Genomic DNA, 25,869 nt, shown 5'->3' with positions numbered 1-25,869 from the left:
TGGTTGGTATGATTTCAATCTTGGTGTATCTGTTGATGTTTGTCTTGTGCCCCAGTATGTGATCGATCCTGGAGAATGATCCATGTGCGCTTGAGAAAAATGTGTACTCCGTTTTTTTTGGGTTTAGTGTTCTATAGATGTCTGTTAAGCCCAAATGCTCTAGGTCCTTATTTAGAGCTTTAGTTGAAAATGTAATTTTTTTATTGTGATTTTATTATTTTTAATTTTTTATGAAACCTCAAGAAATCTTCATAATTGAAGGTTACAGTTACTAAATTTGAAATATTGATACCATCAATTTAAATCATAATATTTTTATTTGAAAAATACTGTATAAATAACCTTAGGTACCTATCAAGAGCAAATTCTACTAAATTGAAAATATTCTCATTTTTAATTTATTTGTGTGTTTTGCATACATGTTTCACCTCAATTTTATTCAAAGAAAGTATCTTTTTTCCTCTTCATGTAGAATTATCTGTCCAAAAAGTAATTTTAAACACAAAATTTGTCAAATAGGTTGCTTATTTTGTGGTCTTTTTAAAGGTTTACTAAATTTGGTTGCTGAAAAAGTATAAGCTTTTCAAATCCAAAAGATTTTAAAATTCCAAATCTATAAAATATAAATATTTTGGAATTAGTACCTCAATCAAATCCTATGCAGAATTCAAATTTATACTAAAATCAGGAACTCTATCAAAGGATTATTCTACCAAATTAAAATATTATATAGCATTTATCAAATTTCAAAATGAAATCTTCTCTTTGAAAACTTATTATTTGATTTGCTTTATTCAGTTCTTTTCTTGCTTCAGTTTCTTCGAGCTCATTTCACTGTCCTTTTATTTGCAAGTTTTGTTTATGATAATCATTCCTTAAGTTTTGAGAGGCAAATGATCAGGGTGCTCCATTTACTGAATATTGTGATTAAAGATTTCTTCATGGTTTTGGAAAAAATGCATCCCCAAAGATTTGGGCTTATTTGCAAAAGCTGTACTTTAATCAGAATTAGGAGTGTTAAGGAAATGCCAATCACTCTGCTGAAGAATCATTAGCTTTGTCACTAAAATTTTGTGATAAACTTATTCTAACCATGTATGTGTAAAAATATAAATCTTTGGCATGTACAAATTCTATTTTGATTTGTAGTATATTGCAATTTATTTGCAACTTATTGGAATTATATTTGCATCACTACCAATTCAAAGTCCATTTGTACTCCTTTTTAAAGATTTATTCATTCATTCATTCATTCATTCATTCATTCATTTATACAAGCACTGGGTACAGTCAGAAGTGCGGGAGGGTGAGAGAATTCACCAGAGCAGAGCGGGGAGCAGACCCACAGGCAGACCAATGAAATACTGAGGGGAACAGCGGGCTGCAGGAGAGGTCTGCGTGCCATGTGGGACCCTCACCCGGTGGCTGGGGATCAAACCGGCGCCGCAGAGACTGCAGGCAGCTTCGCAGCCCAGCGCTCAACCACTGCACCACCGGGGAGGCCCTGTATTCCAGACTTTTAATGTGGTGGTAACATTGCTTTTAGTAAGATGACAGGCTCCTAAGAAATTGTGTTTGTGTTGTTGCTGAAAAAATACTGTCTTTAGGGGAGGGGAGGGATTGGGGTCAAAATAAGGGGATTGCAATTGTATGGGGAATATAAAAATAAAATTTATTAAAAAAATACTGTCTTTAATATTGATATTTCAACAATGATTTTCACACTGTGCCAGATATTTCACTTTTTATAGAACTTCCATAAACTTTGAGTATGAGTCATTGAGTAGAAAAAACAAACTATTGTTGAAATGTAACAATTTTATATTTGAGACACTTCGTAAAATGTTACAGTGCCTTGAAAATGGACTTTGGGATGATGATTTATTAGGGAGCGTTTTGGGGGTGAAAACTTGTGGAAAGAAACTGGGGCAGAAGCAGAAGAAGTAGCTGTAATGCAATTTCGGTGGCCAATTTAGCTATCCCTACTGGGATTCTGAAGATGGAAAGTCTTGTCAAAGTCATGAGCTGGGATGAGGTGGTCAGCCTTTAATTCTGAGTTCATCAGTCATTGAATGAAGGCTGCTTATAAAAAAGAGTGTAACCTTGTGTTAGGCAGCCCATTTCCTGCCAGGATGTCTGTCAACATCACTCCCAGCAGCTGGGATTCCTGCAGGGGGTGGGGTCTTAGTGTATAGCAGCACCCACACTTCCCTTTAATGCACCAATGGAATTCTATTATCAACTTCTCCCTAACATGCTGTGAAACAGCTTACAGAAAGTCAGAAACAAAAAAATGCCTCTTAGAGCCCACAAGAGTTAGAATGTATCCCTAAAACCTGGATATGCCTACTTCTAGATTTTGTTATTATTATTAGTCACAATTCTGTAACTTATTATCAAAAGCATTTCTCACAAAATATAACAAAACTGATACAGTCAAACTATTCAATGACAAAAATACCCACTTAAAAAAAAAACAAAAACAATGAAACTTTTGACTTTTGATGGGATGATTAGGGAAGACCTCCTACTAAGGAGATGATACTTGAGTTGAACCCTGAATCACAAGATGGAGTCTGACAAGTGAGGATGTGGGAAGAGCATTCCTGGAAGAAGTGGGAACAACTGTAAAAGCTCTGAGTTTGGCAAGTTCACTAACATGGTTCTTAATGGTGGAATCAGTATCGGATAGTATCTCTAGGGACTACAATGTTTGAGCATAAAAGTGAGATTTTTTGTGTGTGGTCACTCAATAAGAATTTGATACTTTCAAAGTCCAGGTCTTTGGAAAAAGTCAAAATGAGAATGTGGGAACATGGTAAAAAGAACAATGATGGGTTACTGTACATCCGGGACAGAATCTGGCTTTGTTGCTGTGACTTGTGATGTTTAGGATGCGCCCACAATGAGGTTATTTTTGTTGTTGTTTTGTTTGAAGGTATAAAGTTTTCCTAGCATAACTAGGATTTTTTTTTTTTTTAGAATTTATTTTTGCTTTTTTTTTAAAGTTTTTTTCTAAGATTTATTTATTTATTTATACAAGCACTGGGTACAGTCAGAAGCGCGGGAGGGTGAGAGAATTCACCAGAGCCAGAGCGAGGATCAGAGCAGGCAGAAGGACCAAAGTACACTGCTGAGGGGAGCAGCGGGCGGCAGGAGAGGTCTGCGCGCCATGTGGGACCCTCTCCTGGCAGCCGGAGATCAAACCGGCGCTGCTGCAGAGGCTGCGGGCAGTTTCGCAGCCCAGCGCTCAACCACTGCGCCACGGAGGGGAGGCCCAGGTCTGGTTTTTTTTTTTCCCTAGAAGTGTAATAACATGACCAAAACCTTTTTAAACATGGAGAGGAAAGGGACACAGGGAAAATTCTCAGATAAATGTTTATGACTTAGAAAGGAGGATATTTGTATAAGCTGTTGTCTTCATTTCCAGAAACAAGCAAATAAACAACTCATAAATATGTTGAGCATAAGACTTTCCTGCGAGGATATATTGTATATGTGCATGTGTATTTACATAAATATATTTGAGGAGTTATGCTAGCTTTATAGCATCATAAAACTACTAAATGAGTGGAACATAACCAATGGCTATATCTTTATTTTTTGAATAAACTTGACAAAAGTGTCAATGAGTTAATACTACATATCAAGAAATTGCTGGAAAATTTTCATCAAAATTGCCGAAAATTTCTGGAAAAGCTTCACAAGAAATTTAAGTTTTCTTTTGCCTGCATGAAGATAAAACAAACCACTGAAAGAAAAAAGTAAGATTATATCAGCCAAGATCCTTAAAATATGACTCAAGAGTAACAGAAATTTTCAGACATTAATTTGTGACTACACAGCACCAATGATGCCAACTCACAGACATTTGCTAAACTGCTGCCAGTAATTGCTGAGGAATTACAGAAAATGGTAAAGATTCTAGTATCAGCCAGAGTTCAAGGCTGGAGCCAGAAACACTTAAAGTAGGCAGAGATTTAATACAGTAAATTGGGTGTATGCCAAGTTACTGAAGTCCTGGAGAAGTGGACTCTAGTTTGAAATTCTCAGAATGATGCCCAGACACTAGAGAGCTGAAACTCTAGGAAAGCTCCCACTTCTGACTGTATCCAGAACATTCCCTGAACATAATAGATGTTACTGAGGTTCAGGAATCACAAACCTAGAATGTGAGCCCATTACTGCTGCCACTGCCACTGTGTCATCCTGGTGACAGGACAGTGGTACCTGGAGTCCCCTGCTGCCTCTGATTCAATCCATTTTCTCACCCGAGAATTGGAGAATGACACAGATCAGATTTCAAAAGAAAATCTCATGTCTCCGTGAGATCTTCCCTGACAACCAAGAAACATTGGAAACTGTTCACACTCATTTTATCTCACAGACCTCTCATTGGTACATCTACATGGTAACCTTATTGGAATCCATAGTGTGAGCAACAAATGCATTCAGGAATTGTACATTTAACTCTCAGATCTCTTTAGTACAGGAAGGTGAAATACAATGGGGTCAAATGGAAGTTCAGTGAGCCAGGCCACAGTGTTCCACATAGAATTTCACTGCAGACAAGCAAGCTTCTGATTTTGTGTGTGTAGGTATGTGTGTAGAAGAACTGGGGTGTAGGCCAACATTATGGGGGGTGAGACGGCATGGGGAGCAGACAGCATGGGGAGCAGAACAGGCAGATTTACTGAAATACACTGCTATAGGGAGCAGAGGGAGAGACAGAAGAGGTCTGCTGTACCATGTGTGGGTTAGCTCCTTGGCTGGGTATCAGACTCAGGCTACAGTGGTGACAGCACTGAAACTTAACCCCTAGGCTACCAGGGAGGCCCCATTTTGATTTCTTTAGGAGAAAGAGATTATAAGAGAACATGATGAACTCAACAATGGACCTACTATTTGTTAGAGAAGATACTCTGAGCCATTAAGAAAAGATGAAGGGTATCCCTGGCGGCACAGGAGTTAAGTCTCAGCACTATCACCACTACAGTCTGAGTTTGATCCCCAGCCAGGGAGCTAACCCACATAGCGCAGCGGACCTCTCCTCTCTCGCCCTCTGCTCCCCTCAACAGTGTTTATCAGTAGATCCACCTATCCCGCTCCCCAGTCTGTCTCTGGTGAATCTACTCATGCCCCACACTTCTGGTCTATACCCCAGTTCTTGTATGCATAAGTTAAAAAAAAAAAAATAAGAGCTGACAGCTCTTCTTTAAAAAGAAATGATACAGCAGTCACTGGGGACAAATGTTCAGGAAAAGCAAATCATACCAGATAGATCATTTAAGTAGTAAGCCATAGAAGTATGTGGTTCTAATGTATCTAGAATTTAGCAGGGATTTTGACCCATACATTTATATCATGGGAGGAATTTCTGAAATATGGTCGAGAGAGTGGTATAGGAATGAATTTGTAACTAGTAGAAAGATTAAAAAGTGCTGATTAGTAGTTCCACGTCCAGTTGCATCACATGCTGTACTTTACCCTGCCCTGCTTTACTCAGTGACGCCAGCAAGGAGGTTGATTTTAACAATAGCCCTCAGTCATTATTCATTGAGTGCTCTATCTAGATGAGGCACTTTAAACACCCTATTACCTCATTTACTCCTTCCGATATTCTCAGATCATATTTTCCTCCGTTTTAAATGAGAAAGTGGCTTGCACATAGTCCAAGCCTAGTAAGCAGCAGTGCTGACATTGCTTCAAGGAAGAGGTTCTGAAGGATCGGGGGAAACCACATTTCTAGGAGAAATTGGCTAGCATGCATGCCAAAAAAACCCAGGGAGTGGCATTTTCTCAGTGATTCCACATGAAATGTATGGCTGGCCTACAGTGTTGTAGATCTTCACTGTATCTCAAGGTCTAGAACTCACAGTGACAAACCTTACCAAACGCTCACCTTTAAAACCAGATGCTGATTTACTAAAATATGAGAAAGGTAACATTTATACTAAACAAATATGATCAGTGTTCTTGCACGCAACATTTAGCATTCTGAAAGAAATCCTGATGAGCATAATGTTGGCTATAGAAGATAACTCTGTCTAGAAAGATGCTGCTCAGATTGGCTGCAGACTTTGACAGTTACAACAAAGATGTAAACAATCACCTGTCTCCCTGGATCCCTGGACCTACTTGAGAGGACAGTTTTTCTTGGGCAGTCAGTATCTGACACCTGTTGATGCTCTGATGACTGCTGTGTTTTCTCTAGGTGTTTTAATGACTTCAGTTAAGTTGTTTTGACTTAAAATTTAGGTTTTCTTTTTAATATGATTGTTTTATTCAATTTCTTGCTGATACAACTTCTTACTTTCAGAAAATAATTTTAATTCCTGTATTTCCAAATCCACTTTGTCCTTGTGTATTATTATAAGATGCTGGTCCATTTGACTGGTGGATTAACACAAAGAAACACAAGAACAGAAGTATTGGCACTGACATTGAATCTAAAGGCAGCACCTGTTTTTTTAAAAACTTGTTTGTGATTTACAGGTTATCAGAGTCAGTAATGTGTGATGTAATTATCAAGAGGTCAAGACATACTTAGCTCATCTCTAAATCATATACCGTATTGTAAGCCAAAGTTACATCAGATATAAAATACAATAAAAAAGGCACAATCTTAACAAAAATAGACATACCTGTATTAACTGAGTCAACAGAATGAATGAATCAATGAATGAATGAAGTTGATAGCCTTACTCTTATCTTCACTGACACTCCATGCCTAGAGTGGTGATGCTTATTTAGCTCAGGGTACACATTTTCCAGAAGATATTGACAGACTGGAAAATATTCAGAGGAAATTGACCAGATGGTAGTGGAACTTGAAATCACATTCTGACAAATGGTTGTAGGACACTGTTGATATTTAGATTAAGAAAAGAAAGACTTAGGGAAAATAAGAAAAACTGAATTTTTGAGTGCTTAAAGTTATGGAGTGCTTATTCAGAGCCTGCAAAGTAGGCCAGGCCTTGTGTTCCTTTAATGGATTTCATGCATCATGAATCTTTCATAATGAAAAGTGAACACTTTATTCTGAATTGCCCTGGAAGGCAGGGCTGACAGTAGTCAGTAGAAACCACAGAGAGACTCTGCTGCCTTTTTGAATGATGATGCTTATAACTCTCAAAGCTGTCTAACAATAGAATAAGCTGCCTCGATATTAAAGGGGTTTATGTAATTGGAGGTGCTTATGCACACTGGTCAAAATTTTGGAAAGTAATAAGTGAGTGTTAAATGGGGCATGCACCAAATGAACTCCAGACTTTGTCCAAATTATTCTGCATGTCTATCATCATCTTAAATTACCTTTTAGTTTAGTGATGTGAGCCTAAATGTCTTCCAATTCAATAAATCCAGTTATAGGGTTTTCTGGTTGTTACACTGCTTTTTGGCAACTAAGGCAAAGTTCTAACAGAGTTCAAAGTTGCATAGATGGGAAACATTTTGTGAGTGGCTTTATTACACAGAACAGCAAAAAGAGATTCACTTCCTCATTTGATCTCCAGATGCACGTATTCTGAGTATGGGGGAAATACTGTGTATGGAAGGATTGTTCAAAGCATGATAAAATAATTTAAAAGCTTCAAATATTTGTAGCATTTATTTCCATCATTGTGTTTAAATGAAGTCATTTATGCTCTATAATCCCCTCTAAATGAATTACTTATTTTCAGCTTTCTTATTATTAATGAATATACTCTGAGCATCAACCAACCTATGCTTTCATGCTATTACATTCACATATTAATCCAGAAATAAACCCACAGATTTATGGTCAACTAATCTTTGACAAAGGAGCAAAGACTATGCATTGGAGCAAAGAAAGTTTGTTCAATGAATGGTGCTGGGAAAACTGGGTCACTACATGCATAAGAATGAAACTTGACCACTACCTCACACCATACACAAAAATCAACTCAAAATGGATTAAAGAACCAGACATAAGACCTGAAACCATAAAATACATAGAAGGAAATATAGGCAAAACAATACATGATATGCACATCAAAGATATCTTTACACACACATCACCCAAAGCAGTGATAGTGAAGGCAAAGATCAACAGCTGGGACTACATCAAATTAAAGAGCTTCTGCACAGCAAAAGAAATAACAAAAACAAAGAGAAACCCCACTGACTGGGAGAACATTTTTGCACACAACACTAATGATAAAGGACTGATCACAAAAAAATCTGCAAAGAGCTGATGAGACTCAACAAAAACAAAGAAAATAATCCTGTCAAAAAATGGGCAGAAGAGCTAAAAAGAAACTTCTCTGAAGAGGAAATGCAAATGGCCAACAAGCATATGAAAAAATGTTCAACATCACTTGTCATCAGGGAAATGCAAATCAAAACTACCATGAGATACCATCTTACACCAGTGAGAATGGCACATATTAAAAAAACTAGCAACAACAAATGTTGGCGAGGATGTGGAGAAAAAGGAACTCTTCTGTACTGTTGGTGGGAGTGCAAACTGGTCCAACCACTATGGAGAGCTGTGTGGAGATTTCTGGACCTACTAAACATAGAGCTTCCATATGATCCAGCAATTCCACTCCTAGGTATTTACCCAAAGGACACAGAAACATCAATTCCAAAGAGCACCTGCACACCTATGTTTATAACAGCACTGTTTACAATAGCTAAGCTTTGGAAACAACCCAAATGCCCAAAAATAGATGACTGGATCAAGAAGCTGTGGTACATATACACCATGGAATATTACTCAGCATTCAAAAAAGATAAACACATGCAATTTGCAGCAACATGGATGGTGCTGGAAAGGATCATGCTCAGCAAAATAAGCCAGAAAGAAAAAGAAAAATACCAGATGGTCTCACTCATAGCAGGAATCTAGAAAACTTAAATAAGGGACCAGGATAATGAATAACTATAAGAAAGTGAAAATCAAAATCAACAAACAACTATGAACCAGAGACACTCTATGGGGGGTGGGGCGCAGGGAGGGGAAGGATTGGGGTCAAAATAAGGGGGTTGCAATTGTATGGGAAATATAAAAATAAAATTTATTTTAAAAAAACTGGTTCCTGTGAATAGGGGAAGAATGAATGTCCACTTAAAATAACCAAGAATAATGGAATTTTATAGCTAGAAAATATCTAAATATCACACATTAACAGATGAGAAATTCAAATCCAGAAAGATGAAATTGACTTGCCATAGTCTGGTGACTAGTGGAGAAACTGAACTTTTCTTTCTTCTCTTTTTCCCTGCTCATTGGTGTATTATATGCTACATTCTTCCCAGGATACTCTTCTTTTTTTGTTTAATTTCCTAGCAAGAATGTTTTTATAATAGTCATTCTTATATCTTTATTTATGGCCTAACAATTGTGTGAACTGAGAAGAAGGTATCTGAGGAGTCCGCAATATGCTTTCTTACCCATATCCTTAGTTTGGAAAGGGCTCCTTTGTATTAATTAATTAAATTAAGATTTCTAAGGGCTCCTTTGTATTAATTCTGGATTGCTCTTGGATCTCTGCAGTGCTGCGTATGATGCTGTCCTGGACAGAAATGTGGCCATTAAGAAGCTCAGCAGACCCTTTCAGAACCAAACACATGCCAAGAGAGCTTACCGGGAGTTGGTCCTCATGAAGTGTGTGAACCATAAAAACGTGAGTTATTATTTTTAAATCTCTGGAAGTAGGAGGTTGTGAGATTGGGGAGAGAAAACCAGGATGCCAACTTGAGCAGAAAAGGCTTTCTTTACTTTGAGATTTCTGCCTCTTAAGATTGTTTATCCTGCCCATATGCTACATTTGATTTCATTGTCCTCCTGATAGCTTTCTGCTTAAAAACCATCTAAAAACCATATGGCGTGGAGGGAAGGAATTTGATAGATATTTAACCGTTTTGAAATTAACCATATTTGGTTATCTTCCTCCAAATTAGCCAGAGAGCTTCATGCCTTCCCAAAGCAACAACAACAAGCACACATCAAAATATCTTATAGAATAATATGCTATATTTCTTTATAGTTTAAATCCAATTACTAACAGGAGAAGATTTTTAATCTCCTTCTCTTAGCTATAGTCTGGCCTGCAACTGTTCAGTGTACACACTGTGCTTTGGCATGTTGTGTTTTGTAGGTTTGGGCAAACATGCAGGGACACATCTGCAAAGCCCTATGGAACAGGATCATCGGGAGCATTTCTCTCTGAAACTCAGTATCAAAGCACATGATGGAACTCCCTTCACTCAGAGCATAAGTGTCTTTAACACAAGCTTCTAAAATACTATCTACGTGCCCATTCTTAGTAAAGATAAATGGGAGATTATTTGTCATTTTAATGAAGACTATTACTAATACATAAATGATAATAAATACAGTATATAATTTATTACATATAAATATGTAATATAATAAATTATAAATTTTGATAAAACTATATTAACTACCATAATTCCCTACAAAGTTTTTCTTAAGTATAAAATTGTTGCAGGAAACATGAAATTATCAGTGCAGTTTTACAAACAAGTGTATTTTTTATAAGGTTAATAAACACTTATCAGAAGCACTAGAAGCAGTAAACATAATTGTTTAATAAACCAACTGATCTATTCAAAGTTATACTGCACAATCAGTCAATAGTCTACACAGAAAAGGATAGGATATGAATATGTGTTTTAAAAACAAATAAATAATAAAAACCTAAGAGCTTTCTTGAGAATATTATATATTTTTTCTAAAAATATTCGCTCATATAATATGACAGTTAAATATATATTTTAATTTTTTAAATATTACAAATAAAATAAAAATGGTATTTGAAATATAAATATGAATTGTCTCATGACAGTCTCTCTTTTCTTTCACTATTATACTCCAAAGACTAATTAGTTCAGGCACTTGATGAATATTTTTGAATAAATAAATAAAATATGCCAGGTATACATTTAGTTGCTCTAAATACTAAGAATATAACATTGAAGGCAAGAGAGACAAATTCCTGCCCATGTTGAACTCATGTCTACCAGTGAGATAAAGTCAATATACAAAATAGATTATATATATATATATATAGTCAGATGGTGAAAAGTGCTAGTAAGTAAAACAAAGCAGAGATAAAAAAGTTTGGTCCAGTATGGGTAGGGTTTCCCTTTAAAATAGATGAGTAGGACACATCTCACTCTGACTAAGAAATGAACATTTTAGAAGTATATACCTGTCTCTAAATTGATTATGCAAGGAACATGATACTTCCAGAAAGGAATATAGAAATGATGGAAAAGATGATTCCTAAGAAAAATCATGATACTAAAGAGTGTTTCAGCATGGTAATAAGGTAGGAAGAGCAAGATTAAACACATGATCACAGCAATCTATTTTCATGGTAATGAGGAAGATGAGAAATATACCATGAGCAATGGAAGAAGAATGGATACAAGCAACAAAGTATAGAAAGTTTGGCAGTTTGTGTCTGCATTTATTTTTATGTCCTTAACTCTTTTTTTAGCCATTATAATGCAATGCGTAATGGGGAAATTGCCACTTGACCAATTTGAGACCTCGTTTAGAGGTTCTAGCAGGGGAGCTAGCTACTCCTGTACCCTAGGTGGGAAGGTCAGGTCTGTCTGCATTCAGGGAAGGTCATTCTCTTCCACTATGGACACCTGCCTCGTCAATCAGATCAACAGAATCAATCTTGGCAACCAATAGAGTGACAGATGTTACAGCCCTCAAGTCCATACTTGGCCAATTGAGAGAATCTTTGTCCCTGATCTTAATTAAAATGTAAGGGTTCATAGTTATGACACCTAAAATGGAGTTACAAATTGACGTGATAAGTTTGCAAATAACATTTTACATGATTCTCTCCTTTTATGTTGTATAGGCTATGGAAATTTCTGGAACTTGTTAACAGAGAGGAAGTTCATTTACAACCAAATGTAATTTGTTGTAATGGTACTTTTAATAATAGTACTTGTAATAATAGTAAAAGCACTCAGAATGCAGAACTCTGTGAGAAATAGTGAAGTAATCACAGTTAAATCTTTAAAAATGGAGAAGAAAATCCTCTTAAAAATAAATACTTAATTTAGGAAGTTATAATCATGGTATAAGTGTGGGGCTATGACAAATATCAAACTACATTGTGCATCTTAAGATGCTGCAATAAAAGAACTGAATCATATTCCTGCCTGGAAACCATTGAACTAAAATGGAAATATCTGTGATGATCTATTTATAAAGACAACATTTTTAATTGGCTATTAGAATTTGTAAGGGAGAGAGTGAAAGAGGAGAAATGGTTAAAGGGAAATCAAAAAAGATGAAAACAATAAAAACAAGTCCATGGGAAAATAATTTACCTCCCAAAATAATAACTCAGTATATTTAAAATTATAAATTTATTCTCCATACTATTTAAATTTTCTATATTATTTATTTACTGGGAATATGGATTAATATTTTAGTTTGTATATGTGTGCTTTATGTAGTGTAAGGGGCAGGACTGGATACAGTGCAGGTTTTCTGATCCCATGCAGATCGGGTAAAGGAGGAGTCAGAGTCCTCAGTAGTTTTGCAGGTTTTTTATTTGGGGTTCACCAGGCATATGGCAGGCAGGGGTGCTGGCTGGGGGGCTGGGAGGCTGGCAGGCCTCCCAGCCCCCAGCAAGTCCTCACTCTATCTGGGCTCTCTAGCGTTCGTTCTGCTGCTTCTCGGCTGCGGCTGCTGCTGCTGCTGGTGCTGGTGCTGCTGGCGTCCCCCCGTGACGCCGCCCTTAAAAGCACAGTCTTAGCTCAGCTGAATCCCATCTACCTATGCCCACACCCTATTCCAGGTGCCCACCATCAGGCATGCATTCAGGACAAGGATCCATCATCTATCCTGATGGCGGAAGGGCAGAAAAGCCTGATATTTTCTTTACCCTACAGTCCACCCCCTCAGGGTTTTCTGCCATACAGTCTATACATATATACACAATTTTCTAAGCAAACAAACAATGCAGCCATGGCCCACAAAAGCAAATACATCAAATAACAAAATACAACATAACAAAATACAACAGAACACAAATAAGTCCAGGCAGGGCACCAACCAAGTGCAAAAGACAATTATTGGTACCAGCAGATGAGCCACCAAATCTGCTGCCGAAGGCACTGCTCATACGAGGGAGGGGAAATCACACACGGCATCTGCTATAACACACCAGGAGCCGTCAGGCTTCCTGGCCTTCTTTGGCTGTAGTCTCAGCTACAAGGCACACACAGCATCCACCCCCAGGATGCACTAGCTCTGGGATTGGCAATTTTATTCTGTTGGGGGTAATCGCCAACCCTCAGGGTTTCTGTCTGCAGTCGCTCCAACACTCGGCCTTCATGGCCACCCATGCGACTCACAGACCCCTGCTCTCAAGCCAACCCACTGCACAAGCACATGGGTTGGGGATCCAAACTTTGCATTTGGCTTGGGCTCCACCCCAAGCCACATTCCCCACCCGTCCCCAAGGACGGGCTCCTCAGCTCCTCACCCTCACTCAAGAATGAGCAGGGCATCACCCATAGGTGATTTTACGAGACTCACAGGGCTTCAGCATACCCAGGCTGCTTAACAGCCGCTTTAGGGTTTCTCAACTTAGCATCAGTACCAGCTTTTGCCACCTTAGTTGGCTTTTCTCCTCCACCTGGCCACTGGGCATACACAGGCTGCTTTTGGCCATCTAGGCCCACTGGCCACCCCCAGATTCTCAAAAAATAAACATAACCTGCTAAGGTCCTCCGCCTTCTGGCGGGATTGTCAGTCCAAAATCATCAGTTCATCAGTCTATCAGTCCATTGGCCTCTCCCTGCTTCAGCAATGGCCTGCTGCCTCAGGGGTCATTGGCTGGTCCTTTCCGGTGTCGTTGGCTGGTCCTTTCCGGTGTCGTTGGCTGGTCCTTTCGGGCGTCTCCTTCACGCCAGGTCTCATCCTATAGCTCGTGGACGTATCCATCTTCTATACCGCCATGGTGCCTCCAGCGTCGTCACAGGCAAAGTCTGTTCTCCTTAGTCCCTCCAGGTCTTCGGAGGGCTCCAATACCCGTCTGCATGGATCTTGCCGACATACGCCAATTGTAAGGGGCAGGACTGGATACAGTGCAGGTTTTCTGATCCCATGCAGATCGGGTAAAGGAGGAGTCAGAGTCCTCAGTAGTTTTGCAGGTTTTTTATTTGGGGTTCACCAGGCATATGGCAGGCAGGGGTGCTGGCTGGGGGGCTGGGAGGCTGGCAGGCCTCCCAGCCCCCAGCAAGTCCTCACTCTATCTGGGCTCTCTAGCGTTCGTTCTGCTGCTTCTCGGCTGCGGCTGCTGCTGCTGCTGGTGCTGGTGCTGCTGGCGTCCCCCCGTGACGCCGCCCTTAAAAGCACAGTCTTAGCTCAGCTGAATCCCATCTACCTATGCCCACACCCTATTCCAGGTGCCCACCATCAGGCATGCATTCAGGACAAGGATCCATCATCTATCCTGATGGCGGAAGGGCAGAAAAGCCTGATATTTTCTTTACCCTACATGTAGTCTCTGATGTTTCTGTTTCAATAAATATCAAAAAAATTTCTTTTCAAGGCTAATAATATAGTAGAAAAACAGGCTCACAAAATATGTTCCAATGAAAGATGCATTACATAAACATTTTTCAACACACAACTAAGTATACAGAATAAGAAGACATCATAATAACAATTTTAAGGCTATTTAAACATTTTTATACGCATGTTCCATACTGAAATGCTGCTTTAAAAAACATGATGTTAGGTTTTTTTGGTATAAGCATTACAAGCCATAGGTTTCTTTATGTTATCACCATTGCCATATACAAACACACACATGCACATGCACACCCCCCCACACACAAACATTGGATTGTGATGTGATTGTTTTTACTCCATGATTCCTTAGCAAATACAATTTCCTGGAAATGACTGAGTTTCTCATATGTTTAAAATCTTTGCTTTATTTCTATTACTTATGAAAGTTAATGGCATTCAATTATTCATATTTTAAAGATTTTAAATCTTAACCTTATATTGGTACTTAGTTTTTCTGATGATTGTATCTGTGAATGAAAGATTGTTATCTATCTATATTTTTTATTTTTATTTTTCATTGGCATATTAGTACAGACTACATAGCTGGAAGAGGGTTTCACTTTATTTACATATGCAAGCTATTTGGATATATGACAAAGGAAAAATTTTTACATTACTTTTGTTAGAAGATAATCTTTCTTACTACTTAATATTAAAATCTAAAGGACAAAACAAAAAGTTTAAGAAGCTGAATTTCTAGTAAATTCATCGTTCCCCACACATGCTATTAGAGCAATAGTTTAAATAATATTTGAATTGAAATTAGATGCACAAGAAACTAAAGTTCCAATGCAAAACAATCTCACATTAAAATACAATCTAAAATTAAAGCATCACCTTGTTCATTTGGAGGAAATACATGACTTTGTTAAATTGCATTGGCTGTTTTACTACTACTTCACTTTTCTTAGGTGATTTTTACACCTTTTTAGTTTAAATGTGCCATAATCTCATATCCTATCAAAGAGAACCACACACTCTAAAGCAATATCACAATCATATGTCTTTTTTGACTCTGCCTTTAGTTTATCAAACTGTGCTATTAACCTGTATACAGATTGTATGTCCTTTCTGTGTACACTTTTTTATGTTCTGTGATACAGTTCTTGGATTTTTTTCCAACTTTTCTATTTCCACTGTAGCACTGGTATGTTACTTTGAGTTGGAATAAATGCTTGTTTAAATATATGCTTTTTAAATAATTTATTCTCTCATTTTTCTCTCATTCCTCTGTCACTTCCACTGTCTCTTTTCCAGATTATTAGTTTGTTAAATGTCTTCACACCCCAGAAAACACTGGAGGAGTTCCAAGATGTGTAAGTAACAAAACTCATGAAGGAAAGGAATGCCTGAGAGATTTCGCCTATTTACTTCTTGTCAGTTTCCCTTGAGTTATTTGAAATCCCTCTTAGAGATCAAAGGAAGGTAAAAGCTGGCAGCAAATGAAAGGGATCCAGTGATAGGAAAGAAGGTTTCATTTGTGGTAGTACTTCCTGGAGAGACATTCTGCTTCTTCCTGACCTTTTGACCTTTGTACTTTGTTCCATTTACTTGGTTTAATCATGGAAGGCTATTATTTTATTATATATTTTTAATCAGATTGATTCTGAGTTTTGTAGAATAAATCAATACACTGTGAGAAATATTAATGAGGGACATGATAAAAACAGTGTTTATTATTTATTTCTATTTTAGTGGTGCTTTTGATTTATTGAAAGTCTACCTTGGTGTATAATGACAGTAAGTAGAGGAGAGAAGTGAATCCCAGAGAATTTCTATTTTTTAAATTTAATTATTTTTAAAAATTGTGTTAAAATTTGTTTACCACATTGTGTATAATTTAGAGGAATAGGATCACACCTTAATGTGTATGTTACCGCACCACACCCTCCACCAAGGCACCCATAGGCCTTATATAACACGGATGCATTGCATTTAATGGAAGTTGCTGTTTTGAATTATTTTATAATTTGTAATCACAATAGTCAGGGAAGTGTTGAGAGAATATAAGGAAAGTGAGAACAAGATGAAAGTATAAAATGAATGAACAGGAAGTATTTAATAATACCTGTTATAATATTGGTAACTTTGTGGCAGAGTTACCAGGACCAACACACCTCAAATATTGGGAAGTTTTTCTTACCCTAAATGTAGTCAAAGTTGGAGCTGGGAAGTTGGGAAAATTTTTAGATTGAGGAGAGGATTATGACTTGTCTGAATGACTCACAGCTCTTGTGATGTGGAATTAATGTTGTGGGTTTACCTTCCAGTTATTTAGTAATGGAACTGATGGATGCCAACTTGTGTCAGGTGATTCAGATGGAATTAGACCATGAGCGAATGTCTTACCTGCTATACCAAATGTTGTGTGGCATCAAGCACCTTCACTCTGCTGGAATTATTCACAGGGTAAGAACACCAGCTTCAGAATTATAACTGATGCTTTGGGGGAAGAGAGAAAGAGCAAGTGTTGATTATTTTCTTTATGTAGGGAAGGCTTGATTAGATATAATGCATTTCATCATTTCTTGTTAGATAGAATTAGCATATAGTTCACTAGTAGATAAGAGGAAAATTTATACTGTAGTTGATTATGCTTAACATTTTATTTTAGCTAATTGAGAGTCAGCATCAGAGAAGACTCATGCTTTTTCACCCTTTGATTGGTAGAGGTCATATGTGCAGCGAAAATAAGACAATGCATTTCCACTCTTTATTTCTGGCAACATAAAGGCAGCTGCCATGATCTGCTCCTCTGTCAGACCTCAAAAATGAAATATAAGCTGAAAAGTTTAAGTTGCATAAGGAGAAGATTGAAAGATGATAACAAATTATTTTTTCCTAAAATCTCTCCTTAAGATGAGCATAAAATGTAAAAATGATAGAAAAAGTCTCTGCTGGGTTTAGAAAAATTTTTGAAGATATTTAAAAGAATTGAAAACTAATTGTAAGTTGCTTTGGGGCAGTAATCATTTGCTCTATATAAGGCTTTGCAGTGAAAGTGGTCCCATTCATGCCAGGGCCATGTTCATTGCGTTGATGGGAAGTGATACTAATAGCTGATGCTGGCTTTTAATTTCTTCTTTTGTTCCTATTTTCAGGATTTAAAACCAAGTAACATTGTAGTCAAGTCTGATTGTACACTGAAGATCCTCGACTTCGGTCTGGCTAGGACGGCAGGCACAAGCTTCATGATGACTCCTTACGTGGTGACGCGCTATTATAGAGCCCCTGAGGTCATCCTGGGGATGGGCTACAAGGAGAATGGTAGGGATGTTTCTAAGTAGCAGCCAGAGAAGCATGAAGAAAATAGGTTCTCTTTCATTTGTATGAATTATTATTTAAAAGAATTAGGATGCCAGCTTTCGTATTTAGAGTTGTTTTATTTAACACAGTACTAGCAAGAATTACTAGTTAAAAATGTGAAGGATGTTTCTGAGAATAAGTTTTGCTAGAAGAACACTAACATATTACAGCTCAGAAGAATTGTGAATGATGTCTGATTAAGTAGTCAGGTGGATACTGATTAGCACATATACTATAGATAACGAGAAACTTTGTTATTTGGATTACAGTTTAGCTCAAAGTGAATCTGAATATAGGAAGAAATCTACCTATTGCATTTAACCATTTGACTGTATGTCATACCTTAAATTGATGGCTCCAGTCCTAGGGAAAGACAAACCAAAAATGCCACAAATACTTAGAACAAGAATTTTCACAAATGCGCAATGAATATTCAATTTGCTATCTAAATCACTCAAGTTTATAAGTATTTCTTTAATACTTTTCTCTGCTCTGTAAATAATATTTAGGGCAGTAATTGACCAGGAAATTTTTATAAATTCTAAAACCATAGAGAAACATTAAATTTTATATTTCTAGTTTTATAAAGAAAACCTAATATCCATGAACACTTGAAAAAAAGGTGGCAAGAATCATCCAGATTCTCTAACTTTGTTTTATTGATTAAAATGAAAGCTTTATAATGTATCTGTTAGAAAGCATTGAAATTTGTTATTTTCAACAGAATATGTCTAATAAGTAATGTGGCACATTAAAATCATATTCATTATACTTAGAAATTAAAATTGTTTTAAATTAGGGTTGCATATAATTTCATAATTATTTTTCATAATTTAAACCTTTAGTTATTAGAGTTCTATTTTTCTATGATAATTGTATTTTATCTCCATGTGTTCCAGGATACTTTTATGAAAATTTCCTGGTCACTATAGTTTTAAAAAAATTTCTTTGTGTGCAGTTTAGAAGAAAGCCAGCACTTTTATACATTTTTTTCAGAGAGAGGGGAAAAGTCAGCTGTGAGGAAGGTTAAGCTCCCTTTGTGAGCAATGACATGAATCTGGTACCTTTTAACATGGAAGAGACAACTAACTCTCTACCTGAGGCATTATCACAGCTCATCTTCTTGAAAAGAAGATATTTGCATACATTCTTTGCAAGTTTTTTTTCAAGAAATCAAAGAGAGAAACAATTAAAGAAAATTCAAGAAACCAAGGATCCACAGAGAATGGGGAATTTGAACTTGCCTAGTCTGACTTTTCATATCTTTGCTACACAGTGTGTAACTCCATCCTTTTTCCTACCCTAACTAGAATGGTTGCAAGTACTGCCTTAGTTTATTGGCATCTCCAGGGTCATGGACAAGGCATGACTAGCATCCATATGCTGCCTTCCCCTCTCGGTGTGGGAGGAAGGGGATCATGCAGAGACCTGCTTGCTCCCACACCAGGCATGCCCCACTGTCCTGTGCACCTAACCCTACATTCCTTCCCTGAGGAACATTTCAGCCTAATGTTTTTGTCCAAAAGTTCCCATTGTCCTTACTAATATGGGAATTGAAAGAGGGAAAAGATTGGTAAGAGAAGGTGAAATATGTTTGTCTTACAAGTATGACAATTGAAAAGTAAATATATATATAAAACAATTTTTAACACCTCTGATACTTTTTTTTCACTTTACTTCCAGATGTCGCCTTCATAAACAGGATAGTTAATCATATTCCTTTATTTTCTTGAAGCAGTTCAAATAAAAACTACAGCTGATGTGTATTTACAGGATAATTCTAAATATAAAGAGGATAAATTCTGAAAGATAAATGAAGTCCCAAATCCTAGCATTTCTACTTCTTCTACCTGTAAACCATGGTTCCAACCATTTTCTCATTTCTTGGATTTGGTTGAATGTATCTTATATTGGACAAAAAAAGTGTCCTCTTGCTGCCCCATTCTACATAACTGAATAGAAAATGGAAACAGCCACTACTACAGTTTGATTATTCTTTTTCTCTCCAGCAAATGATAACAAAAACCCCTTGGTGACCTTTAACTTGAACTACATTGTTTTTGGCTGCTACTTCTCCAAGTCACCAATGTCACCACTTTATGACATTAAAGAGTCAACCTAGGGAACCCGTAAAGTAATTTTTAAAAATTGGAATTCACATGCTAGACTTGGTTTATGTGATATCATAATGCTGCTTTGAATTCACTTTTCGTCCAACTTTTGTTGGGAGATGAAAATTGTACCTTCTAATCAAACTGTTCTTTTTCCTCCTCCTTCAAATATCAATTATCTCAGTTAACTTTACTTTCCTCCCTTTTCTTCACTTCCCTCTCTCCTGTTCTAGTGGATATATGGTCTGTGGGATGCATTATGGGAGAAATGGTTCGCCACAAAATCCTCTTTCCAGGAAGGGACTGTATCCTTGTACCTTTTGCTGCAGCTTTACCTATTTTGTTCTCTCTCCCTTTAAAAACATAATAATTTTACCAGGAGAGTAAAGATAGAAGCAAAAAGTTGGGTAAGTGGTGTAACTGTGATTTAAAAAAAAAGAGATGATTTCTATAACTGACCAGTACTGTATACAACTTACTGCCATGATTTGTTTTAATTAAATTTCCATAGCTTTTTTCTTCTTAAGTCATTTTCTTGACTGTAACTCAAAGTAGCACTGTTATCTTTTTTAATAAATAAGAGAGGGTACCAGATTCCAAATGATTAAAATATAATTATAATTAGCTAAGATGTCACTATTTATACATGCATTTCATCTCTTTTCTAAAACTATTTTATGCATGTACAACATTTTAGGCATAATACTTTCTCTCCTTGATGACATCCTAAGTTTTTTTGTATATGCTTCTTTAATTTGAATTACTCTTGACATTATAGCTGGTCTTAAATAGTTCAATATAACATATACTCTTTAAAACATGTACTTCTGTATTGAAAAATCATAATTATAACTTGAATTATGGGCTTAAAATAGGCTTTTCCACTTGATTTGCAGATATGACTTAGACACATGTAATTGTTTTTCCAAAAACATTTAGAATTTTAAAAAGCAGTATTGATTTGATTTCTACCACTGAGTCCTGTACTAGATCCATCACAAATTTCTTGGAAAGATAGCAATGACTTGGGATTATTAAATGAGATAGTATACTTTTAAAATGACAAAAGATGTAGATAATAAAGTTACAGATTACAGAGACTCTATTTTCATAAATATAGAAATACCCTGCTAACAAACAATAAAATAAATCTTAGCATAATAGCAGTTAGCCAATTTAGCAATGATCCATTGAGTTCAGTATGTTACACATGATTTTTTTGAAATTGGCAATAAACATGAATTCCATAATTATATTAACTATTCTATTTGATTATTAAGAAAGCTCTACTAAAGAATTTTTATGTTAAAAGCTTATAATTTATATTTAATAGAAATAGAAGTAAAAGGAAAGGTCAACATGAAAATCTGACTCCATAAGAAGCTGATATCACAGTTAGCATCGTTTATGTTAGAATTTATTTTTTGTGCTGCATATTGATGAGAAATTATCTAAATTCTAATAATAATGTAAGAGTAATGACATCTAGAACTGTACTGTCCAACAGTAAGTAGCCACTAGACACATTCAGTGCTTGAAATTATGGCTATTTTTTTTTAAATAGTAAATTTTATTTTTATATTCCCCATACAATTGCAACCCCCCCTTTGAATTAAGATAGTGCATATGTGCAAAATGCACATTAGATTTGGCAATGTGGAAAGCATGCAAAATCTCTTAACTTAATATAAATGTATTGAAATAATATTTTGGCTATATTGGATTGAGTAAAATAATGTTAACATTAATCTCATCTATTCTTTTTATTAGTAGTAAATTTAAATATATATATAGTTTATATTTGTGAATCATTTTACTTTTGGACAGTGTCAGTCTAATACATGAGAAAAATACTTGATAACCTTATATTTATAATCAATTTTAAAGTCTTTAATTATCATTTGCTTCATGATCTTTTGCTATTTATAGCATGAAATATCATTTTTTGCCGTCAAATTACATGACTCTTCAGGAAATTAATTTTATTTTAAATTAACTTCACATCTTGGGGATCAGTTATATTCCCAATAGTTGATCTGGACAATGTTAAAATTCCCATTAATATTTAAATGCATCGATTTTCATCGCAAATGGGAATTTTTAACTGTGTTTTTGCTTTTAGGATATAATACATTTCACCTAAAAATAACAAACTTCTCAGTCAATACTCAAAGTGATGTTCACAATCATATCAAACATATATATCTATATTGCATGGTTAGTAGGAGACAAAACATCACAAAATATCTCATTTCCATGTGCCATGGTTGTCACTTGATTTCCATGTAGCATGGTTTTTCTGAGATCTATTTTGCTGTTCAGGATTTATCAGAATTGCTTTTCTCCTGTTAAATAGTTTTTATATTTAAAAACCAGTAAAATTAGGAAAAACCACAACATTTTAAATCTAAAATAACCCTTTGGGAAAACAGAATAATAGTAGTAACAGAATAGTAATAGTAATAGTGTATTAATAATCCTGTATTATTCTTATAATTGTTCTCTGAAAGTCTTTTTTGCTTCCTTTTTTTCTAGTTTATGTTTTAGAAAAATATTTGGAAGCAAAAGTAACAGAAAAAATTAATAATATAAAATATATATTCTTGATAAGTGTGAGCCTAGAAATGGAATAAGCCCTAATACATAAAATGTAGATTATGTTAAGGGTTGCATTCTAAATCCTTTTATCTCTGTGATGATTCTATAGAACATGGTCTTTGATAGCCTAGTGTCATAAATGATAATCTGAAGAAGTATAATCTTAATCCCCTAAATCATATACAGTGTTGTAAATCAATGTGACCTCAAATCAAGAAATGTTGTAAAAAGTGAAAATAATAAAAGCCAGTCGGCATGTAGGTGTGTTGCCTCTGGTGGCATGCGCTCTTCTGAATATGAATGAATCGCATAGTTTCTTGATTACTTTCATGGGTGCAGGGAGTACAAAATAGTTACAATGCAGTTTTAAAAAGTTAAAAATAAGTGAACGGGGAAGTTAAAGGCATTTGTAGTGGAAAATATCTTGAGTAAACTTTACTTGAATATATTTAAATAATTTCTAGATGAGATGCATTAGAAGAAATATCACTGAAAATGTTTCCACGAAGATTTAAATCTTTAGTTCATTTTACCTATTATTAAGGCAACAACATAAATGCCTGATCATATTTAAAATTTAAACCAAACTGTAAAAAGCCCTAGTAAACATGTTCTTTGTGAGTGGAATTGTTTCATTAATCTCTATGTGGAATTATTACCATTTTATGAGTAGAGTGTCTTACCAATAATTAGGAGTACGGAGCATTGATCTGACGTCACTAAGCTATCATGATCAGATACCAATTTAGTGACAAATGGAGCTACTTCTGGGGACAAGAATTATACAAATAATTTTGCATATTGAAATGATCCCAGCATTTACTGAAATAGTATCAAAATTCAGTGTATGCCTTACTTACTCTTAAGATTTTTCAGGAACTTCAAAAAGAGCATAGGCTCTCTTGACATTCACTTAGAATTATTTAGAGTAATTTATAGTGAATTTCTCTGTGGGTGAAAAATGATGTGATAATGTTCTATCATCATAATCAACATTATTCCTTTCACTCCACAGAATTTTTCAATGTTCCCTTCTTAATGAGCCCTCAACACAAATAGTAAAACAACACAACAAATTGGGAAATCTTATGAAGTTACTATTGATTATTAAAATTTTAGCTACTTTCCTATATTACATTTTTGCATAATACAAAAGAAACTGTATTTCTTTTCTGTTGATGTGATCTAGATGATATCACAGGATAGTTTCTTAGTTACTAAATTAAAGTTTTTGCAAGATATATAAATAAATAGATAAAAAGCAAATAAAAATTGCATATTTACTTTTCCGGTAATTAGCTTTCAATTTTTTTTATTATCCAAAGGAACATTTATGAAATGTTTAATTTTATTGTGTTAAGAATTTCTTGGTATAAGAACATATACTATTAGGTATTAATATTCACTGTAGTCTTATGACTAAAACCTCTTTCTTAGCATATACATTGATGTAATATATAATTAATATCTAATAATATTAATATTAAAATTTTAAAATTGTAAGATTACAATATTAAAATTGAAGACTCATGATGAATTTAGAGCAATAAATATGCCAGACCTATTATTTTCTTTACAAACTGCAAAGATTATGAGATATCAGTTACTTTATATTTCACTCAGATTTTGTTTCTTTTAATAATACCTTACAGTAAAGCATTTTATGTGCTTTCTTAGCAGTTTTTCCCCTATGGACTGTCTATTTACTTTCTCTACACCTTTCTAATTGATTTGATAAACTATAAAAAATAAAAATAATGAAGAGGCTGTCCGAAATAAAAATTATTCTGTCAAATGGCGAGGAGCCAAAATTACCTGAATTATACAATAGTAAAAGAAAAGGAACAATTTGTCACTGAAGTACTTCTATGAATTCATGTACAGATTAAGTGAGGATAATTATGCAAATCTTCAAGGAACTTGTATTGATTTTGATGATGATATGAGACTTTCAGAACCAGCATTTACTACTTGATGAGAACAAGAAAAATTTAAAGAAAAATATATTATTCAATATCATAATTTCTTTAAATCACTTAGTTAGATATATTGTAGAATTAAATGGAACTTGAAAGATGAATATTTAAATTTTTTTTAAAGATTTATTTATTTGTATACAAGAACTGGGGTACAGGCCAGAGTCACGGGTTGGTGAGAGAATTCATCAGAGACAGAGTAGGGAACAGAACAGGCAGATCAACTGAAATACACTGCTGAAGGGAGCAGCAGGTGAGACAGGAGAGGTCTGCTGCGCCATGTGGGTATCTCCCTGGCTGGCCAGGAATCGAACCTGCGCTGCAGAGGCTGCAGAAACCTTCACAGTGCTGCGCTCACAGCACTGAGCTCAACCCAGGGAGGCCCAAAAATTTTAAATTTTTTGGTGTAATAAAAAATACTGTCCTTTATTATATGTTTTATTGGATTTTTTCTCTTTTCTTATTTTTAATTTTTTATTAGATAACATTGGTTCACATCATTGTTTGTGTCTTGGATGTCTAGGATCCCCTCTTCTGGTGATGTTCCATAGTGCTCCCATCACCAAAGGATTTTTTCTCTTTATTAAGAACTGATTAAAAACATAAAGTCTATTAAACAAAGATTAAAAATTAATTGTATGATGCCATAGAAGTTATAAAGAAAGAAAAGCAAGTTGAATAGATGTACTCAAGGAAAAAATCTCTGACCTCCTGGCATTAGATTATTATGCATTATGTTTCATGAATATTAGTTATTTTCTTAGGTTTCCATGTACAAAATAAGTACATTCCCTATCTATTTATGCAAATCAGTCATCTTTCATAATTCCAATTTGGCACTAGGGTTTTAAACAATGTGCTGTTGTTAAATAATGAATTAAATGTTCAACTTTTGAAAGATATAATGAACTTTTCAAAGAAATGGTATTCTTATTATAGAAAACCATATTGAATCTTCTAGCTATTGTACTTTGAGGTATTCATTGAAAGAAAATTTGTCTGAATTCATGTTAAATGAAGACGTAATTACGTTAAGGAGAAAAGCATTGTGGTTTCAGAATCATGTGACTAGTGGTATATAATAGCTTTGAGAGGAAGTTTTTGCCAGGTTCCTGGACAGAATTTCACAATATCCAAAAATGTATTTTATTGTGGATCATAATCCAAGCCATTAGAGTGTTGAACTATCAGTAGAGTGATTTCTTTATTTAGATTTAAGCTGCCAGGGCCTACATTCTATTATTTCTATCTCCTGGTTACAAGTAAAAGAAAG

The 25,869-nt window shown here is 35.4% G+C and overlaps 1 protein-coding gene across 22 annotated transcripts in view; it reads left to right on the top strand.

Moving 5' to 3' along the window:
* MAPK10 (mitogen-activated protein kinase 10) overlaps positions 1 to 25,869 on the top strand; it is a 438,482-nt gene that overhangs the window by 342,784 nt on the left and 69,829 nt on the right. For 20 of the 22 annotated variants that reach the window (XM_054688437.1, XM_054688436.1, XM_054688435.1 and 17 more), the window contains 4 exons: positions 9,521 to 9,650; positions 15,863 to 15,921; positions 16,876 to 17,014; positions 17,707 to 17,872. In XM_054688437.1, coding sequence (XP_054544412.1) covers positions 9,521 to 9,650; positions 15,863 to 15,921; positions 16,876 to 17,014; positions 17,707 to 17,872 — 494 coding nt within the window. Of the gene's footprint in view, positions 1 to 9,520; positions 9,651 to 15,862; positions 15,922 to 16,875; positions 17,015 to 17,706; positions 17,873 to 20,255; positions 20,328 to 25,869 lie in introns of all 22 variants that reach the window. The other 2 variants (XM_054688445.1, XM_054688449.1) reach the window with 1 other exon arrangement.

Source organism: Talpa occidentalis, unplaced genomic scaffold, assembly GCF_014898055.3.
Source record: "Talpa occidentalis isolate TD23 unplaced genomic scaffold, MPIMG_talOcc4v2.1 talOcc4.6, whole genome shotgun sequence".
NCBI lineage: Eukaryota > Metazoa > Chordata > Mammalia > Eulipotyphla > Talpidae > Talpa > Talpa occidentalis.
Note: the sequence above shows the minus strand (reverse complement) of the source record. Positions and strands in the feature narration are given on the sequence as shown.